Source organism: Sus scrofa, chromosome 2, assembly GCF_000003025.6.
Source record: "Sus scrofa isolate TJ Tabasco breed Duroc chromosome 2, Sscrofa11.1, whole genome shotgun sequence".
NCBI lineage: Eukaryota > Metazoa > Chordata > Mammalia > Artiodactyla > Suidae > Sus > Sus scrofa.
Window position 1 is genome coordinate 45,576,918 of NC_010444.4, and position 17,565 is coordinate 45,594,482.

Sequence of the window (17,565 nt, forward strand, 5' to 3'; positions counted from 1 at the left end):
TTATACACACAAACACACACTTCTTTCTCTCTTTCAAATGACCATTTTCCACACTTACCTTGCCACTAATAGCTTCTTCTACTCGCTCCTTTGGTGTCTGTCCAGCTTTCTGTCGCACCAAAACATACACTGAATTCACCTTAGGGCAAGACCTCAGCAACTTTTCCAGAAGTACCTTCCCTAGGAAACCAGTAGCTCCAGTGAGAAGGATATTCTTGCCTTCATAGTATTCTGGGATTGAAACCATTCTGATCCTAAGGAAAATATGGGGCACATAAGCATCAGTTCAAAAATTTTTGTTCCTTGCTATGTACTAAAAATCTCTTGGTATTCAAGCAAGTATGTTAAAGGACAGGCAAAAATCAAAGCAGAATGTTACCAAAAGGGGACATTAACTTCTGATTCATTGCAGTAAGGTGAAAAGTATGATGAACTGCAACTATGGCTTTTAATCCCTGTTTCTTTTTGGATCCCCTCGGACAAGTCACTCACCTTTTCTGGGCCTGGGTTTCTTTAGTACAGGTTGTACCAAGAGAGCTCTAAAAACTCCGGCAATAAGAATGCAAAACCTCAGTTAAACCCTTCATTTAAACTCAGTTAAACCCTAAACACCAATGAATGGTGTTTCTCTATCTCCAGAAGTATTTATATCACCAAATAGAGGTCAGCAGCAAGACTCAATTGTCTAGCTTGTATGACATGGTGAGGTGTCACATTCATCTAATATCACCAGTTGAAAGAAGAGGTAACACCAAGTCCTTTCTCTTACATGTCTGTAGTGACAATATACCCAAAAGGTGTTTAAACTCCCTTTTAAAAAAGTCATAGTAAGAAATATACAGGCTGACCTATCTTCTCTACCCAAATTTCACTGAAACAGCAGAAAAGATAGTATACTAAGTGAATGAACAGACAGAAGAAACATGATGAGTGGAAAAAAACAAGATGAGAAGGATTTGCTATTCAAGACAATGATATTTATTGTTTAGAAATGCACACTCATAATAGATGCCTAAGAGAATGTAATATAATCAGAGAAGAGAAAAAGAAGCTTCAATTGTATCTGTTTTCTTTAGGCTAAGGAGTAGATACATGGATTTTATGTCCAAATTTTTCACGATTATAAAAAAAATAAATTAATAACAATCAGAAGGAGTAAAGAAGGAAAGAGGGGATTAAGGAAGGTAAGAAAAAAGAACTTCTGTAAGAGACAGATGAGACTAAATTGGTAAGAGATAGATGAGACTAAACTGAAAGAGAAGACAATGCAGAAGAAATAAGAACTAAGCAAAACAAACATAGCAAAGGGTCATAGGAAGCAAAAGCTGTTCCAACCCCCTAAACAGAAAACACCAGGCTCGGATGCAAGAAGCTGAATTAAAAGGAAAACCATGGTAACTAAACGTTGCTCACAGAACAGCAGAGCCACTCCTGACAATCTTTATTTCCATATAAACTTTGGCTCCCAGGCTTAGTATCTTGATCTGCTGAGAACATCCAGCATGGGTGCTAGGGAAAAAAGAGAAGTAGGGCTGAGCCTGAGGTTGCTCTAAACACCCACAAATGGAGGTGGGAGGGGTGAGGGATTGAGAGAGGGGAAACAAAAAAAAACAAAACACAAAAGTCTTCAGAGCATTCAAGCCCCAGAAATAAATTAGGTCCTCGGACTGTCTGGCTACGCTAGCCCTTAAAAAAAACTCGTATGAAATGGTCAATTAGCAATTTGACTTCAACTTGGAAAAAAGCTCTTTTGGAAAAACAGACTCCTTGGAGTTCCTGTCACGGCACAATGCAAACGAATCTGACTAGGAACCATAAGGTTGTGGGTTCAATCCCTGGCCTCACTCAGTGGGTTAAGGATCCGGCATTGCCGTGAGCTGCGGTGTAGGTCGCAGATGTGGCTTGGATATGGTGTTAATGTGGCTATGGTGTAGGCAGATTAGACCCCTAGCCTGGGAACCTCCATATGCCTCGGCTACAGCCTGAAAAAGCAAATAAAAAAAAAAAAAAAGAAATAGAAAAAAGAAAAACAGACTTCTAAAAACTGAGAGGAAGCCAATATCAGCTACCAAAATTAACCATCCTAGTCCTTAACAAATATGGATAACCAAGAAATCATTAGATATTTAAGAAATACCTACAAAATAAAGGACCAAAAAACAACAGAGCCAACAGCAAAGAAAACTAAGTCACTGAAAAATTTAAAGAAAATTTAAATTCTAATAAATACCCTCTAAGCAATTCACAAGAATATTGCCTCCCTCGGGAGTTCATCGGCAACAAATGTGACTAGTATCCATGAGGATGTGGGTTCGCTCCCTGGCCTCACTCAGTGGGTCAGGGATCTGGTGTTGCTGTGAGCAGTGCTGTAGGTCGCAGATTTGGCTCGGATCCTGCATTGCTGTGACTGGCATAGGCCAGCAGCTGTAGCTCCCATCCGACCCCTAGCCTGGAAACTTTCATATGCCTCCGGTGCAGTTCTAAAAAGCAAAAAAACAAACAAAAAAAACAATATTGCCTCCATCAAATAACAAACTGCTATGACAAAGGAATGACGAGTAAGAAAGTACTGGAAACCAAAAATGCAAATGTATATAGAAAACCCAATCAATATGCAAATAAATTATTTGAATTACAAAGTCAATTTAAGATGGTCACTAGTGGAGTTCCCGTCGTGGCGCAGTGGTTAACGAATCCGGCTAGGAACCATGAGGTTGCGGGTTCGGTCCCTGCCCTTGCTCAGTGGGTTAACGATCCGGCGTTGCCGTGAGCTGTGGTGTAGGTTGCAGACTCGGCTCGGATCCAGCATTGCTGTGGCTCTGGCGTAGGCCGGTGGCTACAGCTCCGATTCGACCCCTAGCCTGGGAACCTCCATATGCCGTGGGAGCGGCCCAAGAAATAGCAACAACAACAACAACAAAAAAGACAAAAAGACAAAAAAAAAAAAAAAAAAAAAAAAAAAAAAAAGATGGTCACTAGATACAGACAAAAAGTGTACTTCTATACATCAGCAATACACAGGGAAGTAAAGTTTAAAAAAAAAACTATACCACTTATAATCCCATCCAAAACACCAAAAAATTATGGAGTTCCCATTGTGGCTCAGTGGTAACAAATCTGACTAGTATCCATGAGGATGTAGGTTCAATCCCTGGTCTCGCTCAGTGGGTTAAGGATCCAGCATTGCTGTGAGCTGCAGTGTAGGCTGCAGACTGGGCTGGAATCTGGTGTCGCTGTGGCTGTGGTGTAGGCCGGCAGCTGCAGCTCCCATTCGACCCCATGCACCATGGACACAGCCTTAAAAAAAAAAAAAAAAAAAAAAAAAGATGGAAAATATCAAGTAGGTATTGATGAGAATGTAGAGAAACTGGAACTCATGTACATTAATGATGAGAATGAAAAATGGTTCAGTTGCTGTGGGGAAGTTTAGCAGTTTCTTAAAAAGTTAAATGCAGAATATCAGATGACCTTGCAATCCCACTCCTAGGTATGTATCCCTAAAGAACTGCAAATAGGTACTCAAAAAAGTACATGTACACGCATGATTATAGCAGTACTGTTCACAAAGGCCGAATAGCACAAACAGCCCAAATATCTATCATCAGAGGAATGGATCAACAAATTATGGTATAAACATATAATGGAATACCACTCAGTCATAAAAAGGAATAAAGTGCTGATATGTATTACAATGGATGATGAACTTCAAAAACAAATTTAAAAAGTCAGATATAGAAGATCACATACTATAGGATTTCACTTTTATGAAATATCCAGAATAGATAAAACCATACAGACAGAATGCAAACTGATGGTTGGCAGAGGCTGAGGGGTAGGGAGAAAAGGCAATGAAGAAAAACTGCTTAAAGACCTTTACTCTGGAGTGATGGAAATGTTTTGAAACTAGACAGAGGCGATAGCTGCACAACATTGTGAATGTAATAAATGCTGCTACATTTTTTCTCTTTAAAATGGTTATTTTTTACAGTATGTGAATTTCACCTCAATGTATTATCTTTTTGAAAATACCAAAAATTAGAAATAAACATAAAAGATACTAACTGAAAACTACAAAACACTGAGAGAAATTTAAAAGTACTTAAATAAATGTAGAGACTCCTAAACTGGAAGATATCTGTAAAAGATATCATTTTACCATCCTTAGAGCCAATATAATCCCAATCAAAATCTATGCCTTTTTTGTTTATGTATGGAAACTAAGATTCGAAAATGTTATAGAAATGCAAAGGGCCAAGAATAGCTAAGACAAGCATGAAGAACAATAAAGCTGGAGAATTTACAATACCATGTATCAGGATATATTATAAAGCTAAAGAAATGTGGTACTGGGATAGAAGAGAACAGTCCAACTAGACATCCGTGTAGCAAAAACAAAAATGAATCTTGGGGTCTACATCATACCACACACAAAAATGAATTCTAGAGATACACTCAAACATGAAAGGCAAAATAATTATGATTGTAGAAGACAGAGAATATCTCCACGATCTTGGGGTAGGCAAACAGTTACTAAATAGGACACAAGAGATGCTAACCAAAAAGGGGAAATACTGATAAACCAGAAGTCACTAAAATTGAGTTCATACCACAACACTATTAATATAGAGAAAAGGCAAACCAGGTAAAAGGTATTTGTAGTAAGTATAATGACAACTGATATGCAGGATATATAAGGAACTACAATAAGAAGAAAGAGAGATAAGACAGATAAATAGATGGGCATATAGAAAGATAGATAAAAGTAACCCATATATCCTGGTTTTCCTAGAATAAGCCTGGTTTTACACATTATCCCAGCTTAATTTTGGTTAAGAGTCTCTCTTCTCGGAGTTCCCATCATGGCGCAGTGGAAATGAATCTGACTAGAAACCATGAGGTTGCAGGTACGATCCCCGGCCTCATTCAGTGGGTTAAGGATCCGCGTTGCCATGAGCTGTGGAGTACGTCGCAGACGCGGCTCAGATCCCATGTTGCTGTGGCTGTGGCTGTGGCCTGCAGCTGCAACTCCAACTGGACCCCTAGCCTGGAAGCCTCCATATGCCGCAGGTGTGGCCCTAAAAAGAGAAAACAACAACAACAAAGAGTCTCCCTTCTCAAAAGTGTTTCAGCTTTTGCACTATGGTTACTCTACTTATAACCTGCTTCAGGTCGAATAAAACTTTTTCAAGACTTTGTTGACCCAAAACCTCATCAAAACTATAGAGGAGTTCGCCTTAAGGCTTAGCTGGATAAGGATTCGACACTGTCTCTGTGAGGATGCGGGTTTGATCCCTGGCCTAACTCAGTGGGTTTAAAATCTGGCATTGCACCAGCTGCGGTGCAGGTTGCAGATGTGGCTCTGATCCTGTGTTGCTGTGGCTGTGATGTAGGCCTACAGCTGCAGCTCTAATTCAACCCCTAACCCAGGAACTTCCATAAGCCACAGGAGTAAAAAAATAAATAAATAACTATTACAGGAATTAAAGTTAAAATGTTCTCATAGGAGTAAAATGAATAATTGTACATCAATTCATCTTACAAATCTGGTGAGCATTAATGACAATTACATACAAAATATATGTTAAACACATTGTCCTTGACCACGTGACCTAGAACAAGTTCTTTACATGTAAAAATTTATTCAACAAATATCTATGAAGTACCTACTAGGTACCAGGCACCAGAAGGTAGTCCACAGATGTGTGTACATATTCACAGAGAAAGATATTTATTAAGCAGCTGTCCTTTTAATAACAGGGAATTTACAGGAGTTCCCACAGTAGCTCGGTGGAAACAAATATGACTAGCATCCATGAGGACGCAGGTTTGATCCCTGGCCTCGCTCAGGGGGTTAAGGATCCGGCATTGCCATGAACTGTGGTGTAGATTGCAGATGAGGCTTGAATATGATATTGCTGTGGCTGTGGCTTAGGCCAGCAGCCACAGCTCCAATCTGACCCCTGGCCTGGATCCTCCAAATGCAACAGGTGCGGCCCTAAAAAGACGGGGGAAAAAAAAAAAATTGAGGATTTACAGCCTGAATATGTGACTGGCTCAACCCTTTAAAAACCCACAATTACATACTTTCTTCCTTATCTACCAGGACACCCTTCCTATAAAGCCTAAAGAGCAAATCTGCTAATACCAAATAGCAGAATTGGCAGGGGTGGGGGCGGGGGGCAGGCATGCCCACAGCAGAAGTTCCCAGGCCAGGGATCAAACTCAAGCCACAGCAGTGACAATGCTGAGTCCTTAACTGCTAGACCACGAGGGAACTCCACAGCAATAAAATTTTCACCAAACTTAGTTCTCTCTTTAACAGAATAAGGATTATCTGCTAAGAGAGTTATAGAATGAAACTGCTTCTTACCAGTTTCGGGTAACTAGCTTAAAGCTATTTGCATGTGATTTGATTCTGCTATAAACCCTTATGGTTTTCTTCAGGGAAGAAATAACTAAATTCCCACAACTCCCCCACTTTATCAAAATGCAACCAAAAATCTTATAAGTACCAAGTATTTTTAAACCATCTCCAGGTATTCTTGAATTCCCCACCCATCAATATACTTTATTCTATTAACTTATTGGCCAAGCCAATACAAATGAAAATTCTTTTAAGCAAAGTCTAGACTTATCACATCTCCCATATAGTCTTGCCAGTGTGGCCGGAAGCTACAGGAAAAGCAGAAGCCAGGAAAGAAATGCTGCAAATCCTTCTAGAGAGTGCTATTTAGATACCTACTGTGTGATTCCACCACAGCAAGATATCTAAAGCTCCTATCATCTGTTGAAAAGTAGCTGCAGTACTGCAATAGTGAGAAAAGCATCAGTATTATTTTGTGTGCCAGAGCAGAGGAGCTGTTAAACAAGATTCATATTTATTTTCACTGTTTTTGAGCTGTGTTAGGAAACACCACCTAGCAGAGACAGCTGGTTATTTTCTTCAAAAAATACTTTACCCTATGGCTCAAAAGTTAAAGAGGCAGAAATCTTTCAAAAGACCAGCAAAATGGTGGGTACTGAAATCACAAAGTAATTTCAAGGCTTTCTTGCTAAAGTGGGTTTCCCCAATGGGTTTTATATTATGCATTCATATTTCTATTAAGAGAACATACTACAGGTAGTTTCCTTGTGGCTCAATGGGTTAAAGATCTGGTGCTGTCACTGTTATGGCTTTGTTACAGCTGTGGTGTGGGTTCAATCCCTGGCCTGGAAATTTCTGCAAGCCACAGGCGTGGCCAAAAAAAAAAAAAAAAAAATTACGCAACCTTCACTTGCTGGGAGCTCAAGTCCAAGCTCTGCCACTCTGAAGCCAGGAGATGTTAAGATAAAACTACTACTCTGAATCTATTTCCTTATCTATAAAAGGAGAACATGCAGGCCTCCTGGGCAAATAGAGCCTGAAATGGAAACAAATGGAGAAACCACAGAGAAATGCTCAGAGCATCTACCCAATCAATAGAAATTATTCCCTTGTAACATAGTTGCAGTGTCTTAATAAATATTCTAATATTAATGGAAGACCAATTGTTTTAGAAATGTAGTTAAATAATTAGAAATAAGATCCTCTTACATTTTCAACTTTTTAAAAAAGAGTTCTTTAAATAGACAAAGCAATTAAAGTGAGAGATTAGGATATAACAATAACAAGAAAACCACAAAAATCTGCCCCCCCAAAAAAGCAGCTCCTAAGTGCCAAGAAATAGGAATTCTTTTGCTACATTAGAGCCCAAGACAATCCATATCAATTAAAACTTTTTAATACACTGTCAAGTAGTTGTTTCAGACACTTGCTAAGCAGAAAAATAATTGTGAACAAGTATATACAGATTAGGGTACGGTGGTCGAGAGAAGTCCAGAGAAAGTGAAGAGGTTGGAATAGACAGTCTTGAAAGTCCTTTCCGGAGTTCCTGTACTGGGTCAGTGGTAACAAACACAACTAGGATTCATGAGGATGCGGGTTCGATCCCTGGCCTCACTTAGTGGGTTAAGGATCTGGTGTTGCCATGAGCTATGCTATAGGTCACAGATTTGGCTTGGATCTGGTGTTGCTGTGGCTGTGGCATAGGCTGGCAGCTGCAGCTGCAACTGGACCCCTAGCCTGGGAACTTCCATATGCCTGGGTGCAGACCTAAAAAGCAAAAAAAAAAAAAAAAAAAAGTCCTTTCCATTTCTAAAGTTGCATGATTCACTCTAAGAGGAAATGAACAGCTTAAAAAAAAAAAAAAAAAAAGGAAATGAACAACATTATTCACTGCAGAGCCTTCTTGGCAGACAAGAATATGCTCCACAAAAATTTTTAACCTATGAAATAAGGTATATTCTGGATGAAAAATCCTTAAAATTCCACACCATTCCATAATAAAAGTTGATGGACCAATCTAGCAACACAGTTTAAAAACTACAGACTATTAACTGGTTCAGATAAATTCTTAAACTAAAATTCAAAGGCAATGAGACTTTACCAGTATTTCCCTGAGGGCCATTTCCAAAAGCACCCAACAAAGAGAGTGAGAAAGGAAGAAGTCTGTTGTCAAACCTAGAACCTGACTCATAAGACCACCTAGGTGGACTTAATAATTGCCACTGTCAGTTTGAATAAAAACACATTATTCTCAAGAAACAAGCACTTACAAGAAGTTAGCAGATTTATTCCACCTCTACCTGATCCACTGAAAGACCTTTCCCAAACAGAATCATTTATTGGAATATTAGAAACAAAAAACTCAGGGCAGTAGAGGTAATAAGGTAAGGTAGAAGACAAAAAGCTCTGAGGTCTTGCTTAAGATTGATAACAAAATTAGAACATGTTTCTACAAATATCTATAACAAGACATACAATTATCTATACTAATACATATATTACACACTGGATTTAACTATCTTTGAAAAATAGTTTTGTGTAAGATAGCACAGAGGATCAGAATTTGCACCCCAAAGCACATAACTATGGTATATGGATTACTTAACTGGGCTGAAGAACTGAGATTCAACAGATACAGAAAGAAGTCTTCTCGGAGCTTTCCTCATCTGATTAAAAGCAGATACTTCCAGAGTTCTCGTCATGGCACAGCAGAAATGAAATCCAACTAGGAACCATGAGGTTGTGGGTTCAATCCCTGGCCTCGCTCAGTGGGTTAAGGATCCTACGTTGCTGTGAGCTGTGGTGTAGGTCTCAGATAAGCCTCGGATCCTGCGTTGCTATGGCTCTGGTGTAGGCTGGCAGCAACAGCTCCGATTAGACCCCCTAGCCTGGGAACCTCCATGTGCCTCGGATGCGGCCCTAAAAGGACAAAAGACCAAAAAGATTAAAAAAAAAAGCAGATACTTCCAAGAAATAAGGTTTGTCATCATAATGCAAATTCTCTGGGTGAGTTTTATGATGAAGAAGATGAAAAGTTAGCACCAAGATGAGTATGCACCAACTTTACTAAAATAACTCATACCTTCTATTAGTTTTCCCATATGTTTACCTTCCTGGAATTTATTGCAGTGAGAAGCCCAAACTTCTTTCCCTTTGTCTAGTCACTTCTTCAAAATTTGTAACTTTTGTTAATATGATATATAAGCTCTCAAGTCTAACCATCTCTTTTTTGGTTTTCACTTCTTTCTCTGAAGCCCTTATACATGTTTTAAAATACATGTATATCTTTTCTCCTATTGTCTTTCATCAGTTTAACTTGTAGGAATCAGTCCTAGGACATAAAAGACAAGGAGGACAGTTTTTCCTCCCCTACATGAGTTATTAAGAAGCTAACTCTCGGAGTTCCCGTAGTGGCTCAGCGGAAATGAATCTGACTAGCATCCATGAGGACACAGGTTCAATCAGTGGCCTCGCTCAGTGGGTTAAGGATCTAGCATTGCCCTGAGCTGTGGTGTAGGTTGCAGATGTGGTGTGGATCTGGCACTGCTGTGACTGTGGCATAGGCCGGCGGCTACAGCTGATTCGACCCCTAGCCTGGGAACCTCCATATGCCCGTTAAAAAAAAGGCTACATCTCTAGTGAAGCCATTTTTCAGTACTATATTAAATCTGTAGTTATCAACTACTTCCTAATAAATAAGATAGGCCCTTTGGGGAAACAAGCCTTTCGGATAACCCAATGCCATGATGTATCGGGAACCCTTGGTCTCTGAGTCTAGCAGGGCTGGGCTGGAATCCAGGCCAATCAGCTTGTGGGAGTGAGCTTACTTACCTGCATGTTTCTATAGTTTCCTCATCTCTAAAATATAGATAACACACACAACCTTCACTTCATAACATTTATGTAAGGATTAAATAAATGAAATAATATACAAAAGATTGGGCACATAACTACATTTCCCTATTCATCATCCCCTTACTTCTTTGGCAGTGATTCTCAGTAGGGTCCCTTAGTAGTCAGTTCAAACTGTAATATTTCAGTCTAAAAAATTTTAGTGATTTTTTTTCTGAAAATAATCATTTACTTATGAGTGTAATTTTCGACTAAGAAAAAAAATTATTACCAGAGTAAATAATAGCTACTCTATCTCTGGACTATATACTATTATAGTCCCATGCACAAATACCTGTTTTTTTAATTCTGGGAAGGAAATTAATGATTTTAGGAGAAATAGGTTTAAACCAAACATTTGAGGGGTTGGAAAAACAACTGACAAGCCATACCTACTTAGGCCAAAAGAAGGGTTAACAAGCCTTAAGCTTCCAAACTTAAGAAATCAGGCTACAGTCTCAGAGCAGCTTTAATAGGAGCCATATACCTGGGTAATTGCTCTATACCTTGGGGATTCTCAAACATGAGGATGGTGGTATAGAACAACTAGAAAGGTAAAAGATGTAAATGGACAGTAAACAGGAAAAAAAAATACAAATGGCTTTTAACCATCTATAAAGATGTTCAACTTTACTCATTAGAAAAATGTAAATTAAAACTACAAGATTCATTTTTTTCCCTATGAGACTTAAAAAGAAAAAAAAGATCACGTATGCACAAAGAACAGAGAAAGCTATATTGCTGGTAGGCTATAAATTAGTACAGTCTCTGCTGGGGAAGGAGCAATCTGGCAAGATCTATCAAATTTTAGTCCTGCGATTGTATTTCTAAAAATTTAGCCTGCAGCTATTTTTGCATGTGTGTGAAATGATGTATTCAGTGCCACATTGACAGCAAAAGACTGAACCTATGTGTCCATCAGTAAGGAACTGAGCAAACAAATTGATATATTCCTGTAATGAAATACTCTCTAACTAGAAAAGGTGGTTCACCATGTAGATATGAAATAGCATTCATTATTAATTTTAAAGTCAAGATGTAATACACTGTATGATATGTCATCTTTTATGGAAAAAGGATGAAAAAATGAATGCATATGTTTATAAATACAGATTTTTCTGGCAAAAAGTTGGTAATAATGGTTGCCTCTGGGAGAGAGAACTGGATTACTAGGGAACAGAGATGATAGGCATTTGCTTTTCACTAACATCTCTTCGGATATTTTTAAATTAGATACTAAGTGCATGTATTACATATATTTAAAACCCATTATTTTTGTAAAACACAAAAATCAGAAGGTATCAAAAATATTTTGGGAGTTCCCATCATGGTGCAGTGGAAATGAATCCGACTGGGAACCATGAGGTTGTGGGTTCGATCCCTGGCCTCTGCTCAGCGGGTTAAGGATCCAATGTTGCCGTAAGCTGTGGTATAGGTCAAAGACGCAGCCAGGATCTGGCGTTGTTGCTATGGCTCTGGCATAAGCCGCTAGCAACAGCTTTGATTAGACCCCTAGCCTGGGAACCTCCATATGCTGTGGGTGCGGCTCTAAAAAGACCAAAAAAAAAAAATATTTTGAATGCACATATTTTCCCATCAATTAGCCAGTCTTCACTATCATTTGTCTTCAAACAATTTACAAACTCATTTTTAATCTACCAGGGAAAATGTTTGACAATCTTTTTAAAAGTGAAAATAAAAGACTAGTATTTTATTTTTTGAAAAGTGTATTATATTTCTTTTGCTAATCTTTATATTACTTAAATTTTCATTCCATTTCTTTATTTGATGGAAAAATCTACTAGATTAAAAACCAGATGATGACTTAACTATGAAACTGTTCATTAATAACACTTTAACAGGCTGGATATCCTAAATGGAATGAGAAATTCTTCCCTATCTGCACAATGTTGATCTTTAGATCAGGTGCCCCTCTCTCCCATCTCCTGAGAGGATCCCTATGTTCATCAACGAGTGAAGTACACACAACCACCAAATAAACTTCTGCAGCGAAGTCCAGACTGGCTCCACCTGTATGTTTCTCCTGCACACTATCTACCGAACACAAACAGTAAAAACTGACAAAAGGAATTTGCGGGGACTCCTGGTTCCATGTTTTAGCTGCTATAAATTTATCTAGGGAAACTAAGCACTGAATATGAAAGTCTCTAGACAACGTCTAAACATTCATTCCAGCTTTCTATAAATTTCCATTACCTACAGCTATACCTTAAAGTAGGGTCTAGTTAGTTGTCTTGCACTTAAAAGCTGGCTACTCTATGCCTTGGCATGCAAACAAACCAGAAGTAAAAAGATGACCATTGGAGTTCCCGTCGTGGCGCAGTGGTTAATGAATCCAACTAGGAACCATGAGGTTGCGGGTTCGGTCCCTGCCCTTGCTCAGTGGGTTAACGATCCGGCGTTGCCGTGAGCAGTGGTGTAGGTTGTAGACGCGGCTCGGATCCTGCGTTGCTGTGGCTCTGGCGCAGGCTGGCGGCCACAGCTCCGATTCAACCCCTAGCCTGGGAACCTCCATATGCCGCAGGAGCGGCCCAAGAAATAGCAAAAAGACAAATAAATAAATAAATAAATAAATAAATAAATAAATAAAATAAAATAAAATAAAAAGATGACCAATGGAGGGAGTTCCTGTTGTGGCGCAGGGGAAACGAATCTGACTAGGATCCATGAGGACACAGTGTTCGATCCCTGGCCTTGAATGGTGGGTTAAGGATCTAATGTTGCCTTGAGCAGTGGTGTGGGTCGCAGACGCAGCTCGGATCTGGCAATGTTGTGGCTGTGGTATAGGCCAGCAGCTACAGCTCCGATTTGACCCCTAGCCTGGAAGCCTCCACATGCTTCTAGTGCAGCCCTAAAAAAAAAAAAAAAACTACCAATGGAGACAGTGAAGAAAGCAAATAGACAAAGAATAAGTTATTTCATCGATCTTTTTGTTGACAGTCACTGACGGATTCCCACTCGGGGGCAATTTTATGTTTAACACAGCCACATCCAGTGCTGTTTTGTCTCACAGTCCTATACCTCTAAGCTGGAGGACCACTTGGCAGAAGTACTGAAGAAAATTCAACTGGCCTGTGGGCCACACAATCTTAGTAGTAACTACTCAGTTCTGCCATTTGGGGCATAAAGTCACTTACTCTATCCTAAAGTAGAGTAAAGAAGAAATATAATACACTTTTCATAAAGTGAACAGTAAGTAAACAAATGGGCATGGCTGTGTTCCAAAAAGATATTAAAAAACCACTTACCTCAGCTCGGATCTGGCATGGCTGTGGCTGTGGCATAGGCCAGCAGCTGCGGCTCCAATTCAGTTCCTAGCCTCGGAACTTCCATATGCCACAGTGCAGCCTTAAAAAGCAAAAAGTAAATAAATAAGTAAAAAAAATAAAAATAAGGTGGACAGTAAATATTTGTTTGATATAACAGCTTTAAAAACAGCTCTAAAAAGACCAAAAGCAAACAAACAAAAACAAATGAATGCCAAACTTCATAAATACAGCTATGCCAGAGACTAAATGCAACACAAAGACACAACCTATAGACCTTTTTTTTTTTTTAAACCAATGTTTCATTTATTTATTTATTTATTTATTTTGCTTTTTAGGACACGCCATGGCATTCAGAAGTTCCTAAGCTAGGGGTCGAATCAGAGCTGTAGCTGCTGGCCTACACCACAGCCACAGCAACACAGTATCTGAGCCACATCTGCGACCTACACCACAGCTCACGGCAACGCCAGCTCCTTAACCCACTGAGTGAGGCCAGGGATTGAACCTGCATCCTCATGAATGCTAGTCAAAATTTTTTCCGCTGAGCTACGACAGGAACTCCATATAGCCTTTTTCAAGGTATATTTAAAAATCTGTATTTTAAAAGGAAAGCCTATTAAGATGTCCAGGGCTGAAGTTTGATATAACAGCTTTAAAAACAGCTCTATTATTATTATTTTGGAGAAAAGGCTACAAGCGAAGAATAGCACAGAATATAATCCTGTCATAGACTCAGAAATATCTTGATATAATAATCAAAAAATAACACAAAACTTAAAGAGGTCAAGAGTTAACTTAATAATGTGGCATGATACAAAGGTTTGCTTACATACTGTGTATACGTCTAAAAGTACCTAAGTTATTCTTTACTACAGAAAAATATAACATTACTTATAATTTTACTAGCCAAAGGTTATAAATGGGGATGGGAAAAGAAACTAAGCACTTGGTAAATATCACATAAAAATGACAATTCCCCAGAAAGCTTACTGAGTTACACTGGCCATGAGGGGATACTACATGCATACTTCCTTATTTTTTTCCTTTTCATTTGTTAGGAAATGGAGATTAGGGGGACAGAGGAGCTAAGCTTCACAGTCACTGATGAAAGACCCCATTCTCATCTAATCTGGAGTAAAAATGTATAACTGGTTAAAACATAAATATACCAATGTCCCTTGAAGTCTTTTATGGATTGAACTGTGTTTCCTCTAAAAAGATATGTTGAAATCCCAATCCTCACAACTTCAGAATGTGACCTTATTTGGACATAGGGTCATCAAAGGTATAATTAGTTAAGATAAGTGAAACAACACTGGAGCAGAGTTGTAGAGGCCATTGTAGAGTTGGTCTCTAATCCAACATCACTGGTGTCCTTACAAGAGAAGGAGCATGTGAAGACGGAGGTACACAAGAACTCCACCTGAAAGCAAAAGCAGAGGGAGTTCCCATTGTGGCTCAGCAGAAATGAATCCATGAGGATGAATCCATGATCCCTGCCCTCGCTCAGTGGGTTAAGGAGCCAGCATTGCCGTGAGCTGTGGTGTAGGCTGTGGACATGGCTTGGATCTGGCATTACTGTGGCTCCCATTTGACCCCTAGCCTGGGAACCTCTATATGCTGTGGGTGAAGCCTAAGGAAAAAAAAAAGCAGAGACTGGAGTTATGCAGCTACAAGCCAAGGAACACTGAAACTGCCAAGAAGAAAACTAGCAAGAGGCAAGGAAGGATTCTCTTACAGGTTTCAGAGAGAGCATGGATCTTGGACTTCTAACCTCCAAAACTGTGAATAATTTTTTGTTATTTTAGGCCACCCAGTTTGTAACACTTTGTTACAGCAGTCCTAGGAAACGAACAGAAGGCCAAATACTCACAGTAACTAAATTAAGGTACAGAGCAAAAAGCCTTCTAAAGATGATCATATGGTCTCATGTCATAATAAACATAAGCACTTCCCAACAAACATGATAGTTTCAATTACCAAAATACAATCTATTCAATAGTTAAGGATGGAGTGACTTTTCCAAATGGGTATGACAAAGAATGGTAGAAAAAAAGTTTTATATATCAAAGGTAAAAAAATCAAAATAAAGTTAACATTCAGATCCCAGAACAAATCACTAGGGTGTATCACTGACTGCACATCTGTATACTGTCAAATCTCAGTATATAGTAGCAGATTCGAGGAAAGCAGTGTTCTCATTATCTATTGCTATGTAACAAAATCACTAAAATTTAATGTCTTAAAGCAACAGAAACCATTTTCGTTCTCTCTCACAATATCTTTGAGTTAGGAATTTGGGGAAGGCTCACCTAAGCAGTTTTAGCTGAACAGCTCTAGCTCCTGATCTTAGAACCTCTTCACATGGTCTGTCCACATGAGGTAGTATGGGCTTCCTTACAGCATGGCAATCTCAGGCTACACTGCTTAAAAGCTGCTAAAGACTTCAAAGACCAGTATTTTGGTGAGATGGGTAGAAGCTCATCTTTTCTGACCACACCTTGGAAGCCACATAGTATAATTTCTGCCACACTCTATTGTTCACAAGTGATTCACAAGACTGCCCTAATTCAAGGGAAGGGGACATAAACTCCACCTCAGGATGAGAGAATAATTAAGGTCACACTGAAAGAATATGTGAGGAGGGAAATACCGTTACAACTATCTTTAGAAAATACAATCTGTCACACAAAATATGCAGAAATAACTGCTTATTACTTTTTTTGAGGTGGTCAACCATTTGAAACTGCTCATAGGGTAACAGAAACTGGTGACTAAAAGAAATTCCTTCTTTTTTTTGGTCTTTTTAGGGCCACACCCACAGCATATGGAGGTTCCCAGGCGAGGGGTTGAATCAGAGCTACAGCTGCCAGCCTACGCCAGAGCCACAGCAACGCTAGATCCAAGCTGCGTCTGCAACCTACACCACAGCTCATGGCAATGCCCAATCCTTAACCCACTGAGCAGAGCCAGGGATCGAACCCACAACCTCGTGGTTCCTAGTTGGATTCATTTCCACTTCGCCACAATGGGAACTCCTAAAAGAAATTCTTGACCTTGCCTTACAGAATAGCAGCTAAGGAAACAGCTTATTAACAACCCCTCTGGAGTTCCTGTTGTGAAGCAGGGGAAACTAATCCGACTAGGAACCAGGAGGTCACAGGATCGATCCCTGGCCTTGCTCAGTGGGTTGAGGATCTGGAGGTGCTGTGAGCTGTGGTGTAGGTTGCAGATGCAGCTCAGATCCTACGTTGCTGTGCCTGTGGTATAGTCCGGCCGCTGTAGCTCTGATTAGACCCCTAGCCTGGGAACCTCCATATGCTCTGGGTGCAGCCCTAAAAAGACAAAAAAAAAAAAAAAAAAAAAAAAAAAAGCAGAAACAAAAAAAAAAAAGAAAACCCCTCTGCTTGTAACCTGCCTTCATTGATGAACTCACCACCTCCTCGAGATAACACTTCTGTCATATGGGTCCCTATAGCATTAGGGGACTTATGATGTTTTTCAGAAACTTGGAGTAAGCTCTTGTCCAGTTCAAGTTGGCTAAAATTTTTGGTTATTACCATTGACCCTAAAATTGGGACTATGCTGGTGTCCAATAAATGATCTTGTGACATCACAGGGCCCAAAACTCCACTCTAAGATCATGCTAAGTGTCTCCATTTTTGAACATGCATCTCAAGAAGCAGCAGGTAACTCAATATGCCTGCAAAGAACACATATTAGCTTACTTTTTCTCTACCTCCAATCACTTTCCCCCATGCCTAATACTACCCTGCTTCTTTAGGTAGTAGGTAGTACATCTCAAACCCCGTGCCTCAAGGAGGCAGATCTGAGATTTGTTCTCCTGTCTCATTACTTGGCTGCCTCCTGAACAAATCCTTTCTCTACTGCAAACCACAATGTCTCAGCATTTGGTGTGCTGCACATTGAGCAAATGAACCTGGTTCAGTAACACATTTAATCCATGTTTGACCTATGCCACAGGATTATGGCACAACAAAGAGTTGCTCCTTACTACAT

The 17,565-nt window shown here is 39.5% G+C and overlaps 1 protein-coding gene across 5 annotated transcripts in view; it reads right to left on the reverse strand.

The window, feature by feature from the left end:
- FAR1 (fatty acyl-CoA reductase 1) overlaps positions 1-17,565 on the reverse strand; it is a 72,874-nt gene that overhangs the window by 44,200 nt on the left and 11,109 nt on the right. For 4 of the 5 annotated variants that reach the window (XM_005661118.3, XM_013994548.2, XM_013994547.2 and 1 more), the window contains one exon: positions 59-254. In XM_005661118.3, coding sequence (XP_005661175.1) covers positions 59-247 — 189 coding nt within the window. In that variant the 5' untranslated portion in view covers positions 248-254. 5 annotated transcript variants of the gene reach the window in all.